Here is a 14,559-nt window from a genome sequence, read left to right on the forward strand (position 1 = left end):
ATATATATATAGAAAGAAAGTAAGCGCAGTAGGACGTATTATTGGATGAATTCAAACAAAAAATTATTATGATATCAAAATGACTTTAATGATAGAGTCACTTTTTGACCAATCACAATTCAATTTCATGTTATCGCGACTTGTCCTGTTTAGGAAGCGAAATTATATGCAACTGTAATACCTATGAAGTATCTTATCTTATGACTTTCAGAAAATTCGCTAATAAAACATCCGTATTTATCGCAGATCATTTTAAATAAAAAGTTAACCTGTAATTAAATAGATATTATAATTAATAAATTACGTATATATATATATATATATATATATATATATATATACGTAATTTATTAATTATAATATCTATTTAATTACAGGTTAACTTTTTATTTAAAATTTTATTTAAAAACTGTAGAATGTATCCCAAAAATTAGCAAGATTTTATTCATCCTTCATTATATATATATATATATATATATATATATATATATAATGAAGGATGAATAAAATCTTGCTAATTTTTGGGATACATTCTACAGTTAAAAAAAAAAGATTTTCGGTATTTGTTGGATTTTCCCGTGGTACCGGACCAGTCGGTTCACCATTGTCAACGTCTACCGTAAGGTGGGGGCGTGACATCGTAACAGGCCTACTTTTGGAGTAATCGTCCGTCGAATCCGTCCGACGGAAGAGCCGGAGTCGCCGTCGCCGCAGGAGGAGTTGGAAGCGCGGCGTGCGACTCGCTGGCGAAAGACACGAAAATAGCATCGCAACCAGGATCGTATCGCTCCCAACGGTCCAGCGGCACGCGGATCACTGCTCTATTAATAGAAAAATGAAGGAAGAGAGAGAGAGAGGGAGAGAAAGAGAAAAAAGGTGCAAGAGGGAAGAAACGAGAGGCTCTAAAGCGGAGCGCGGGCACGACGCCCGGAGCCCCGCTGATGTCCGGCCGCGACAACTTCGCCAACCTCAGAGCGGCTCAGGCTGTCGCGGACTCCACATTCCACCGGGATAAGCTCCTCCTGTGCGTGTGCGTGCCTCTATCTCTTTCTTTCTCTCTCTCTCTCTCTCTCTCTCTCTCTCTCTCTCTCTCTCTCGTCCACCTACGGAGAGTGCGGGACCCCCGTGTCTCTCTCGCTCTCATCTCACCCTCGCGATATCACCCAGCTGGACCACCCCCGTGAGAGCCGTCTACACATATTATACGTCCACGTACCACACACACTCGCGCACGCATACGGTACGCGCGCGCAAGCACGCCCGCACGCACTCGTCCACATTGACACCACACCCCGAGTGTAAGTTCAACACATTTTTTTTTTTCCATTGCGAAATACAAAAGTTTCTCTTAATTAATTGCCAGTGTTAATTGACAGAAGTAAGACATGCATCATGATCCGCCAAACCGGTGAATTTTATTATTAAAGAGAATTATAATACAAGTTTGTAACTCTTTAGTTCAATAAAATTTGCCAGTTTGGTTACTTTTTATTACGTTTACTCTCTCTCTTTCTTTCTCTTTTTTCCCCTCTTTTCTGTAGTGCATCCCCTCACTTCTCTCGTTAGCCCTCGTTCCGGAGAACGTGATCGGACCGTGTTCTCCCCGCGGGGTGACTATTGTGTACGCGAAAGCGCCGATACGATAACGAAGTAATTAGCTCCAGCAACGCTCACGTTGTTGCCAGAGGGAAGTCGCGACAAGCCCGTGGTAAAACGACTTCGCTCCGAACGAACGGGCGCCCCAGCGGAAGTTCCGGCGGATAACGGATCACGTGAAAAGTGGATCTACTTTTCTTTAACGCTAGAAACTTTTGAAGGATGAAAAGTGAGCGCGAGAGCTCAGTGAAAATCTCGCGAACGCGTAGCCGCGTCCGCACGAAGCGCGGACTCTATCTACTCGCCCCGGTGGCGAGAGAGCCGGCGCGCGATTTTCAGTGGAAAATTTGCGACCTTTGGTGCGCGCAAGTGAACGATTAAGTTGATTAATGTAAGATCGCGTGGTGCGGTTTATTATTTATTTCGCGCGTTACCTTTATGACGTAGATTAATGACTCTCCTAACTTTATCCGCGAATTTCTCGCGCGAAATCCCCCTGCCAAAAAGAACACCCTCCCAATTTCTCTCCCCTTCACGCGCCTTCCTTATCTTCCCTTGCGTTTTCCTCACGGCACTTTCTTTCTCGTTATACCATCGGAGTTTCTGTGAGTGAGAATTCTGTGAAAAATGGAGTGGCTAAGGTATTTCTCTCTCTCGTGAAATCGTGAAATATAAATTGTGATATACAACGCGCCGTTTGAGAGGAGAGGGGGAGGGGGCGAAGGAGCGGGTGTGTCGCTTTGTGCGCCGGTCGAGGATCAACGCCTTTGTACTTTGACCTCAATTTACTTCGCGGCTGTAGCAATTAAGTAAATTAACAGATTAAATTGCAAAACCGTCGAGTTATAATTCGTCCGAGGTATTTCATCAGCCAGCCGATCGTCGTCTAGTGTTACGAACCGCCGACGAAATTTCGACGAGTTTTCCGTCCGCGGCGGAGAAGAAAGACGGCGAGGAAAGGGGGAGCGGAGCGAGGGGGGAAAAACGAGCGTGTTGTACCACTAAAATTAGAGCGAACGCGGCAGAGAGAAGGGGACGGGCTCCTTATAGAGCTTGTGCGCGACGCCCGAGCCCGCGGCCAGGGTTAGCAAACTGGCATTTTCTCTTTCTCGTCTCGGAGTATCGGATTACTTCGGGAACGTCGGTGCGCGCCGTGTCCGGCCCATTCAGCTTCGGCATCCCTCGGGACACCCCTTTACCACGTAAAGGTTCAGCGAGCATTTTTGTACATCCGCATGTTTCTCCCTCTCGTCCTCCCCCCCCTTTTCCCCCCGGTCGCCCGCCTCTCGTCGCTTCCTCTCGCCTGGTTCTTCCGATCTCTTCTTCTTCCTCCTTCAGCTACGCGACCTGTAACCGGTGAGGTTTCCATCCCTCCCCTCTCGATCTCTGCTCGTTCTTTCCTTCGCGCGGTTGACGAGTGACCCGATCGAGATCGTTTGTATCGGAACTGGTCGTGACGTGCCGGTCGTTGAAGCTGAAGATCCCGAGTTACACGCACGCATAGTTGAGTTGTAAAAACTGTGACAGCTTATTTAAACGTCACGGGGAGATTGCGTTACGATTTTAATCGGGGATGCCATAAGTGTCGCGCGATGTACCCAGTCTGATTCGTGCGATCTTTACCTTCATTCCTCCTTCCCCCCTCCCACCGCCGAGGATCACTCAGTGTGCCGCAATTTTCATTGAACAGTGTGTGGGGGGACCATAATTAGCGAAGCTTAACGTGAAAACACATCGTTTGTTTAGTTGCTCTGTCATTGAAAAGTCTCGCTGTCTCTGTCGACCGACGTCGTAGATCAACCTGGTAATCAACGTCTCGTTTTTTTTTTTGTGTTGCAGCGCTTTAAACAGCCGCCAACATGTCTGACGACGAGGAACAATACTCGTAAGTAGCCCACTGATCGTTACTCTCTCGTCAAGCCAAACGTCGACCGACACAAATTGACGCAGGAATCATTTGTCGTTCGCGTTCGCAGTTCTTGAGCGCTCATTTTTTGGAACCGATACGAATTTGAACGACGTAAACCCTTTTCTCCGCCCTCTACTTCCCCCCCCCCCTTTCATTCTTTAAACTTTAGTAGATTTGCATAATTTTCAAAATAAGCGACCCCGTGAAACTCGAAGCACGCGGTATCACCGCTCCCCGAGATCGAAAATGCGAGAGAGCGGGGTGCCTAGAGATGCGGCACCAGAGATGATTTCCAGACTCGAGAAATCGGATGCTCGCCGAGGCCGAGGCGGCAGGGGCGAGATCGTTGACCGTTGATCAACGGTTTCACGTACAAACCGAGAATCCGAGAGCGAAGTTTAAATACCCATGTAAGGTTGAACAGCGCCCCGTGATCTGTGGCCTCGACGTGTTCTAATGTTTCACACATTTGTCTAACTTTGCCGTCTCGATGCCCGTCCCTGCGTGCGTCACGTCCCACCAATCGCACACCCACGCATGAACCCCTTAATAAACGCTCAAAGCGAAACTCGGGGGATTACTTCAGCCGACTCGTAATTGTCGCTCGATGACATTTTTATATGCTTGCGTAATTATCTTCTCTCTCTTTTTTTTTTACCTCTTTATGCCTTTTCTCTCCTGCGTTATTACTTCAAACTACTTTCAGAGCAATGTAAAATTGTCTTTGCTTTTTTTTTTAATTATATAATTTAATTATTTGTTATTGTGGAATATCTTAAGGAAATTTGCTATCATGACCGAAGTAAAAAAGAGGCAAAATAAAATTCGATAAATTTGCGAGTCTGAATAAGAATAAAAACTTGAATTCAATTATTTATTAACACTATTAAATCACAAAATATTTCCTTACAATATTGTAAAATTGCTTTTATAAAATGGATTATATTTGTTATTTATAGTTGCTGATTTTTAAGGATTATAAAATTTACGCAGTAAATTTCGCGTAATGAGACGCGCATATCGACGGAAATCAATTTGCGTGAGAGAAAAGAGAAACGAAAGCCTAAAAAGAGCTTGAGAGCCTCTAACACCCTTAAAAGCCATACCCCCATGTCCCCGCCCTATTTGTTACATGTTCAAACGCCCCAAATCGCCCACGTTGTTTTTGCCCTGACTAAATTGGACTTTTTCCGTTTTCTCTTTTGCAGCAGCGAGGAGGAAGTCGAGGAAGTGTAAGTGTTCACTTTCGTTCAATGTTTCCCCTGTTTCGCACCCTGATGATCACTCTAACGTACGAATTGTCTCGTTTTCTCATTTCAGGAAGTAAGTTTCGGAGGCTTGTAATGAGCGCTGTAGCCACTGCGAAGACGCGTCGCGGCGAAAATTACTACGGTTACGCGATTAAAGCCGCGAGTAGTTTTTTGAGTAGTTCGCCTAGAGAGATTGATCGCTACCAGTCTAAGATCCGGATTAGCTGACATTAGAGATTCGATTTATTTTTCCTCCCCCCCCCCTCTCCCCCCCGCCGTTTTTATTTTTCTACGAAGGTAGGAACGCGTACTTGCGAGATGTGGCGTTTCACGTTCGCGCGCGGAACTCGCGGCTTTTTTCCGAGAGAGGTTTTATTCACTCAGAGATCCGAAAAGCAAGACCGGGAGAGAGCTGACCTCTCTTCTTCTCGCTTTGTTGCAAACGTCGTCGCGTATCGTCGATCAGTGCTTCTCCCCTTTCCAGTACGTAGACAGCTAGAACGACGAGTTAGATTAAAGCGCTGAACGAACGCGCGAATGAATCGATAGCGAGATAAGAGCGTTTCAGATGAAGAGTAATCGCTTTCCGAAGTCTCTTTTGCGCCGCGCAACACGCCAGATTTCAATCTCACCGATTATGATTTATGAACTCCGTTTCTTCTTCTTTCTTTTTTTTGTTTATTCACTCCCTGTCTCTCTCTCTGTCTGTGTGTATCTCCACATACAACACACAAAACCAACCAACCAATCAACCAACCAACCAACCAACCAACCAACCAATCAACCAATCAATCAAACCAACCGTCGACCGATCGGCTAATCGACCCGCGCGGTACGCATACAAAAAATGTCAAAATCGAAGGCAGCCGGAGAAGAAGACCGAGTAAGTTTTGCACACGACAAGTTTTGAACGTCTCTTTTTCTATCTCTCTCTTTTTTTTTTCACGGCCAATAAATGGTGTTATTACGTTTACGCGCTGTCGTCAGTGTCGTTTCTTTATCTTCCCCGCTGTCTAATCGCTATTTTGTCTTGTTGTCTCGGTGTAGTCTTTAATTGTTCGTCCGTTTCTCTGTTTTTTATACTCTTTCTCTCTCTCTCTTTACTATGTTCTCATCATCTTACACGCGTTGTGCCGCCGCAGTCGTTTACTTTTGCATAAAATCTTTTTGTAGCGATACACTTGTGCTGGCTCTCTCTGTCTGTTTGTCTGTCTATCTATCTATCTATCTATCTATCTATGTTTTTCTTTTTCCTCCCTTTTCTCTTTATCCTCATCTTTCTTTTTCTTTATTTTTGTTCTCTCATAAAATTGTAACACACGAAAGAGAAGACCATCGCTTCACAAAACCTTCTGTCCGGCGAATTTATCGGTTTTGTTTTGCGCCAGTACCAGTATAGAGCGAAGGACGAGGGCTTTTTAGTGAAAGCGCTCTTCTTTTTCGTGCATAACATTGTCTCAAAAAGGACTGACGCTGATGTATCCATCCCCTCCCCTACCCTGTGTCTCTTTCTCTCTGTTTCTGTTTCAACGTTTAATAAAATACAATACAATTCTGCCGCCGGTGTATTCGCTGTCTTCTCAACTCGTCTGTCTTGTGCCGCTGTTCTGCGTCGATGGATTAAACAAAATAAATATATATAAAAAAAAAAACAAGGAACCAAACGCCAACGCTATCGCGCTTCTCTGTGCATACAAACGACGTTACCACACGCACACATGTATATACACATGTATCTCACGTACGAGAGATGACCAACATATACACGTGACGTACGATATACGCGCATCGTCGAGACCTCTCGCAGAAGCGTTTCGCGACGTCAGAGGCATCTCTCTATCGGGATGCAAAAAAGTACACACACTTCACCCCGCACTTCACAAACTCCACGCCTTTATCTTTTGTCTGTCTCCCCTTCGTCGTGTCTGTCAACAGTATCTGTCGCCTAATACCAAGCCTCTGTTACCCGCATTATGGCAAATGGGCAACGAAACGTTTCCTTTTTTTCTTCTTTTTGTTTTTGCAAAAGCGCTGCGAGATGTCCCCGTTGAAGAGAAAATAACGGCGAGCCGCTTAATTGTTGAAAGCAAGCGATGCATTACTACCGATGCATTACTCGCTCGCAATAAAAGTGTGTCGGAACGACCAAAAAAAAAAAAAAAAAAGTCTCTTGCGATGTACACGTGCAAATCAATCATCGTCCGCGAGCAATCGAGCGGTCGGTTCGGATTCATTTTGCACGGAAAAAAAAAGAAAAAAGAAAAGAAAGGAAAGCGCAAGTTGGAGACGAGCGATACCGATTTTGTAATAATACTTTACGTGCAGCTTTGTGCAGTCCTACGTAATAAGCGACGACCAATCACACGACCTTATTAATGAAATCTGTACTTTCTTTTTTTTATAGGGGTAGGGCGTCCCAAAAGTAAGTTGAATATATACCGAGGTGTTTTACACGTCAATAATATAATCCTCCCTGTTCTCTTCGGCCGCTGTCTCACGCTCCCCTCTCCCCCGTCCGAGGTCGATTTTCCCCGACGTCAGTTATATTCGATTCTCTTAGGAGCTTAAGCTTTCAAACGGGCGATATCGTGCTTTCTTTTTTCTCGGTGCGGAAGAAATCAAATTACTTGTTTTACCCGCGTCCGAAATATTTGCAATAAAAAGTCGGTCGAAAGATCGGCTGGATATTTGATCATAAATCTGGTCTAAAGGGGCGCGCGCCCCCTTCGTGAGCTTATAAACGCAATTTGCCGCGGTCTTTCGGAATCCTCGCCTCCCCTTTGCCGGAGGAATTAATCGCGACCGAAGCCTGTGACTGACGTCGGCGAAATCGCCGGAGACCCACGGATTTTTCGTCACGCGGCAGGAATGAGATCCGGAGGCTTTGCCTCCGACGACCGGGCGACGACGCGCTGTTAGATTTGCTTGCCAATTTCTATCTATATCGTCGGGGAGGGATCTTGTTTACAGATACGGGGACGGATAACGCGATCGTTGGCCTGTGTGTACAGCGCGGCGCGGCGAATAATAATAGGATATATTTACCGAAGGTAAACCGCGGCATGCCGGCAAGGCGGCGGCGGCGGTACGTTCGCGGGTCGCTCGCGAATATTCCGCTACGGATTGCATAACGCGCTAACGCGCGACGATACCTGAGCTGTTTGGGAGCCCGCCAGGCGTCTCTCATAAATATATGCACAATAACGTAACACGGTTTATTCTAAGACCGACGTCTGCTCAAAATGTACCACGCCCCGGCGCCGTGATCTTATTAACCCAATCCGTTCGATACATAATGCACACCATCCACCCAGCTGTGCTGCATATTTAATCTTCGAACTCGGCGAATTTCTGCCATGTAAAACCGTATAACATAATTATGTTTCGGAACGGGGGAACGTTTGCAGTCTTAATATTAATATTTGTCATCGTATTGGAGAGAGAGAGGCGCGAATCTCGACAACCCAAGTGCTGCAATCTTGCAACAAGAATTTCGCATTTTACACTTTAATTTAAGTAAAAAGTCGTACAGTTTATCCGAAGATTTTGGATCTCAATCCTGTTGGTGACGTCTAATCGTTCGTTGTCAGTGTTCGAGCCACCTTCCACCCCCTCCCCCTCTCCCCATGTTTCCTTTGTACTTTATATCTCTTTCGCACCCCCGCGTGCTGTTACGTTTTGTCTCTCTGATTAATAACGAATTAACGAGTTGTACATAATCACGTCTTGTTCGAGTTACGTCAGAGTTACGATGTGTCACACGTCCTTGTATCTCAAGGCTCGTTATTTTGTCTGATCCCCCGCCGACCCCCCCCCCCATATTAATTTGTATATTGACTTGGCGCCACATAATTGATCGATTCGCAAGCAATAATTGCAATTGACCCACGCTCGCAGATCCCATGAGTAAGCGGTTCTTACATCCCGACGACAATACTGTTCACAATAATTTAAAAAAAAAAAAAATAAATAAATAAAGAGAAGCCGAAATCCGATAACGATTGCGGTATTCTCCTCTTCTCTTCGAGCGACTTATCTTTCGGGGCACACGAGTCTCTTGTGTGTCCCTCGTGGATCCTTACAGATTGATCTCCTGCTCGAGCTGAAGAGCGAACTTATGTTACCATTCATTTCTGACGACGATTTCGATGCGCGTTGCTCAAAATTTCATTCCTCTAAAAGCGTATTCCTCTCGTTCCCCTGACTTACAGCTCTCTTCTGATCACCCACACGAGAACCCACGACGAATCACTTACGATCCTTACGACCGAGTAACTCATCCCGAGACAGTCATGGGATTCCCCGCTATACTGTCATTAATGCTCTTCACCTGTGATTCGCTGCGGTGCGCACTTTGGTTTCTTCTTTCTATATGCTTGCACATTATCGCCTTACTATTTGCCTCTTTCTTTGTACTTTCCTCTTCTCTCTCTCTCTCTCTCTCTTTCTTTTATTTTTCTTTCTCACACACGTGACCTCTGCGCCTCCTCCTGTCTGTGTCCCGCTCTATTTCTCTCTGACTTTCTGTTTATCCGACCATGCATCTATCTGTCTGTCTGTTCCGCCCATGTGTTGTCTGTGTGTGTATACGTGCGACGAGCGGCATTGAATAATATGCACTACGGGAGAGAATGGATGGAGTTGTAATAAAGTAGTGGAGATATGGACGTGAGAATCGCGTATGGAGTCCTGGGGGATCTCGCGAGATCTTCCAGAGAGCGGGCTCAACGGTCGTGATTTAAAGAGAGTTACTTTTGTTTTCACTCCGGCCTCCTTCAGGGAATCTGGCGAGAATCCCGAGTTTATGAAGGTGAGTGCTGTTGCTCGTAGATAACGTCGTGCGAGTGCTCAAATATTCCCAGCATATTCACCCAGCGCTTGGTAGTAAAACGACCTCGCGCGGAAAAGCGGAGATGTATGTCGGCAATACTCGTGCGGTTCACCTAACAGTCGCACTGGGGATACGTTGGGCCCTGGCACGATCGTTAAGGAAGCCGCAATCGAATACGCGTTACGAGTAATCTGTCGTTAAAAATTCAGAGGCAAGAACAGAAAAGAAGCGACCTCGACGAACAGCTCAAAGAATACATAGCGGAATGGCGAAAGCAGAGAGCCAAGGAGGAAGAGGAGTTGAAGAGATTAAAGGTACGACCTGCCCTTACTCGTACACACGATACCTTTTCTCGTTTAATACTTTATTTATTTTATTTAACGTTGAGAAATATGCTCTTTTAGGAGAAGCAAGCCAAGCGCAAGGTCACCCGTGCGGACGAGGAAAAGAGATTGGCCCAGAAGAAGAAGGAGGAGGAGGAACGTCGCCAACGTGAAATCGGTAAATGCACTTCTCCCCGTCCCCCTTTTCCCCTCCTCTCAAAGGAATTTCAATAAAGCTTTTTAAAATAAAAATTTTTCAGAGGAAAAGAAACAACGTGACATTGAAGAGAAGAGAAGGTAGGTGACTATGCAATCATAATATTTCATAAAGCGAGAATTAAAAAAAAAAAAACAAGAATGTCATTTTGCGTAAAAAAATGTTGCATAAATAACGGTTCTTTTCTAAGTAATTGAATCTTTTCTTTCGTATTAAAACCAAAAGCAAATTAAAATATTAGAGAAAATCAAAATATCAAAAATAAATTATTTAAGATCAAAAGAATTGTCAATTGTATATATATAGTTTAAATTTAATTTACGATATTATGCTTGTAAATTTGTAAAATACACATGGGGCAATCGAAAAGAAACCCGACTCGCAATTCAGCGACGTACGTACATACACATGCAGCCCAGCGTGACATACAGTCAAGTGCCGCTGGAAGTCAATACTTTAGATCTTTGAGTGTCAGGCTGCAACGTGGGGTCAAAAATTGTAAACTAGAATCCTTGCTGCAGGGCGACCTCGTAATGTTGTGTTAGTGCCGCGCTTTCAAAATAAAGTAGAGAACGAACGTGAAATTTTACGTTATAAACTCGGGTGAAAAACTGCTACAGGGATCCTTGAAAAATGCTTCGGGAGGCCTATGACGACAAAGAGCTGAATTCAGTTTGAGTGGCACTCACGTTTTAAAAAGGGCCGAATGTCGTTGACGAGAGGCCTGAACTATCGCGCACCAGCACGACAATATCGAAAAATTTAAACAATTTGCTCGTACTGATCGTCGAACTTTTTTCGTCCAGGTCTTTCGTTGCCTTGGTCTAGACTCTAGACTCTAGAGTATTGATTCTTACCGGCACTTGACTCTACCTTGTGATTGTCGTTGAATTGCGGATTGAATTCCAGGTTTCTTATTGATTATCATTCCCGTGCATTAATACAATTAATTATTTAGTTGGGTAGTTACTGAACTACTCTGAAATAAAGTTGGTATTTTTATTTTCTTTCACTTAGAAAGTCTTTTTTTTTGTAAATTTGAAAAAATGTTTTATCGGGAAATCTTCCATGTGCGTTGCTTTATATTTATTTGCTTATTTTAGGCGCTTGGAGGAATCGGAAAAGAAACGACAGGCTATGATGCAAGCAATGAAAGACCAGAGCAAAGCAAAGGGTCCAAACTTCACTATCACCAAGAAGGATGCACTTGCGGTAAGTGTTCTCTCTCTCTCTCTCTCTCTCTCTCTCTCTCTCTCTCTCTCTCTCTCTCTTGTTGTCAGCAGCAATTGGATATTTTGTAACTGGGAATGCTTTTATGGTAATTTAGGGTAATCTTACATCGGCGCAACTTGAGCGTAACAAGACGAAAGAGCAGCTCGAAGAGGAGAAGAAGATCTCCCTTAGCATTCGCATCAAGCCCTTGGAAATCGAAGGACTGTCCATTGATAAGCTTCGTACTAAGGCTACCGAATTGTGGGAGGCAATAGTCAAACTTGAAACCGAAAAGTACGATCTGGAGGAACGACAAAAGCGTCAGGATTACGATGTGAGTTTTTACGATTCATACCATTCTGAGAATTTGTTTACCTTCTTTAAACAAGATAAATTTATCATTTGCATTTCTAGTTAAATTCAATTAAAACTAATGAAATTGTTATTTTTAAATACTTTTCTTTTGTTTATTACGTAAGATTTTACATAATATAATTAAAAAAAAAAAAATTAATTATATAAAAATAGTACTGTTAACGAGTAAAAGACAGCGTGAGAGTATTTATACGCGCGTATAATAATTTTACATCACACGGGTATCATAAAAATAAAAGAAAGAAAAAAAGAAGGAAAGAGAAATATGCATTGACCATTTCCGCTTGGGAAATAAGTTGCTCGGATGCGAGTTTAATTATAGTCCATGTTGTTTTCTAACCGTATTGATAAATCGATATTGCCTTTTTTTACCGTAGCTTAAAGAGCTGAAAGAACGTCAGAAGCAACAACTGAGGCACAAAGCCTTGAAGAAGGGTCTCGATCCCGAGGCTTTAACCGGCAAATACCCCGTACGTAACGCAATAAGTACGACGATTCTGTCGTATCGTTTAGAAATAGGAAGAGGCGGGAAGAGCCGTCGGATTAATCGAGTCGTTTTATTTTTTTTTCACAGCCGAAAATCCAAGTCGCCTCGAAGTACGAGCGTCGCGTCGATACCAGGTCCTACGATGACAAGAAGAAGCTTTTCGAAGGCGTAAGTATGCATTCTAACTTGTTCAATTTTACATTATAAATTATTCGATGATCACAACTCTCAGAATATACAAAGTCAAACCCAGAGTTCTCACGACACGATCACGGGTGTGAATTCCTTTACATCTCCAAACACTCTACCATCATCAGATGTATACCAAGACACTACATGTACACGTACGTAAAAGTGGAAAAAATCCGTTACATGATGCACAATTAAACAGTCGGACATGGTAGAAATACACTTGATATCTCATATATGAAGATTAGCGATTAGTGAGCATATTGTCGATTGAATCACAGGGCTATGACACGCTTATAGCGGAGATCAACGAGAAAATGTGGAAACAGAAAACTGAACAATTTATGAAGCGCACCAAAAGTGAGTTCAACCGTGAGATCTCTCTGTCACTGTACCTCCCTTTGCTTGCCTTGCTGATTGTATCTCCGAAATTTCACGGGTGACCGTGTTTCTAGTTTATGTTACTTGTTTCTTGTTCTCGTTGACTAAACCGGTCGAGATGATGCTGCCAGCCAATCATTACTGTGTTCTCGTGATGTACATAAAAGCACGGTTTACCGTATTTGTGCTCACACACGCCAATGGCGATTCTTTTTTTTTTTTTTACGTGCACTGTCCAAGAGAGATGCGACAGCAGTCACCAATCACAGAAAATAATCTCACTCTCAATAACTCTCGCGGACGGCGTCTGCGAATCTGTTTACGTCACTTCACGTTTCGAAAAGTATCACCAAGCTCCACGATAATTTTCCCCCTCGACAGTTAGGAGGATGGGTGGTTTTGATTTGTCCTCACCTCCCGCGCAAAATCCGCGAGTTTATTTCTTTGAATGTCAGAGGCGAGCGTCGAAGATCGTAACTCAGACTGGAGGATGATGAAAATAGACGACGACCTTTGTGACGTTAATTCTGTTCGATCATAATACGACTGTCAGCCCTAACTTCGCCACGGGGAGACTTGTACGGCCCGTAGAAAGAAACAGTACGGATAGAGAGGGTTTTTTTCCCCAGGCGAAATGTGTCCCGATGTGTGAGAGTAACCCCTAGCATGCCATTCTGTCCGTTGATGTTTCAGGGTCTGAACGAACAGCAGAAGGAGTTCATGGAGAAGCAGTGGGCCCAACAGAAGGAACAATTCATGGGTCGTCAGAAGAGTACGTATTGAGCTTTTGCTTTTTTCGAGGCTCCGAGACGGCACCGGAATCGGGAGTTTTTAAAGCGCTTCCGGTGCCTTCCCCCGAGAGACGTCGAAATATAAGCAGCGGACGTACTTACGAGGAAGATTTCGGGGGAGAAAAATTGTCTATCTTGCTCTAATAAATGTCAACGATCGACTTGACATTATTACGGTTATCTGAAAATCAGCACAAAATTTGTTTCGAAGCGATAAGGCATTTCTTGCTTTAATTAATATCACGAATATATATCCGTTGAAAGTTCCCCCGCGCTTGTTTTTGTTATCAATTAGCTTCTATCTCATAGAATTCTAATCCGCCGGTACACTTAGCAATTAGTGCATTCCGCGTTCTTATCCTAATCGTGCAAAATTAATCCGTCACTTTTCGTGGATAACAGCGAAGTTACCTAAGTGGTTCGGTGAGCGACCGGGCAAGAAGCCTGGCGATCCCGAGTCACCGGAGGGCGAGGAAGACGTGAAGGCCGCCGTCGACGACGATCTCGAGGAGCCGCAGTTCGAAGAGGAGGAGGAGGAGGAGGTGAAGGAGGAGGGTGAGGAGGAGGAAGAAGAAGAGGAGGAAGAGGAGGAGGAGGAGGAGGAGGAGGAGGAAGAGGAGGAGGAGGAGGAGGAGGAAGAGGAGGAATAAACCTTCTGGTCTCTTTGACGCGTACATGGAAAGCGAGTATCTCAAAAGTTTCAGAAAATTATCGTTGCACAGTCTCGTTAACACTATTCGAACAAAGAGATCGAGCGCAGTCAGTGGCCGGTAGTCGGTGGAAATGCCTACAATATGTCGACCAACGTCATTCATCCACTTCCGGTAACCGCCGGGCTCCTCTTCGAGATTCTCGAACGTCGAGGTGGGCGCGACGGATGCTGCTTCTGTAGTGAACCAACTCTACTACCGCTACTGTCACTTGTACGGCCGCTACTGCTACTCTATTATTATCTACTATTAAACTACTACTACTCTTACTTGTTACTCTTGCTACTA

At 44.3% G+C, this 14,559-nt stretch overlaps 1 protein-coding gene across 13 annotated transcripts; it reads left to right on the plus strand.

The window, feature by feature from the left end:
• The first annotated feature begins 951 nt into the window (after positions 1-951).
• LOC105837151 (troponin T, skeletal muscle) lies at positions 952-14,540 on the plus strand. 13 transcript variants are annotated; one of them, XM_012681682.3, is made up of 15 exons: positions 955-1,298; positions 3,436-3,481; positions 4,714-4,741; positions 5,618-5,638; positions 7,160-7,177; positions 9,535-9,565; positions 9,796-9,900; positions 9,991-10,087; positions 10,170-10,206; positions 11,230-11,338; positions 11,454-11,672; positions 12,091-12,183; positions 12,288-12,368; positions 13,464-13,542; positions 13,964-14,540. In XM_012681682.3, the coding sequence occupies exons 6-15, from the start codon at positions 9,560-9,562 to the stop codon at positions 14,209-14,211; spliced, it is 1,074 nt and encodes a 357-aa protein (XP_012537136.2). In that variant the 5' UTR covers positions 955-1,298; positions 3,436-3,481; positions 4,714-4,741; positions 5,618-5,638; positions 7,160-7,177; positions 9,535-9,559; the 3' UTR covers positions 14,212-14,540. The 13 variants fall into 13 exon arrangements, with proteins under 13 accessions (XP_012537135.2, XP_012537139.2, XP_012537128.2 ...); XM_012681683.3 differs by having other exon boundaries at positions 973-1,024; XM_012681684.3 differs by having other exon boundaries at positions 974-1,030.
• The last annotated feature ends 19 nt before the right edge of the window (positions 14,541-14,559 follow it).

This window comes from Monomorium pharaonis, chromosome 3, assembly GCF_013373865.1.
Source record: "Monomorium pharaonis isolate MP-MQ-018 chromosome 3, ASM1337386v2, whole genome shotgun sequence".
Classification (NCBI taxonomy): domain Eukaryota; kingdom Metazoa; phylum Arthropoda; class Insecta; order Hymenoptera; family Formicidae; genus Monomorium; species Monomorium pharaonis.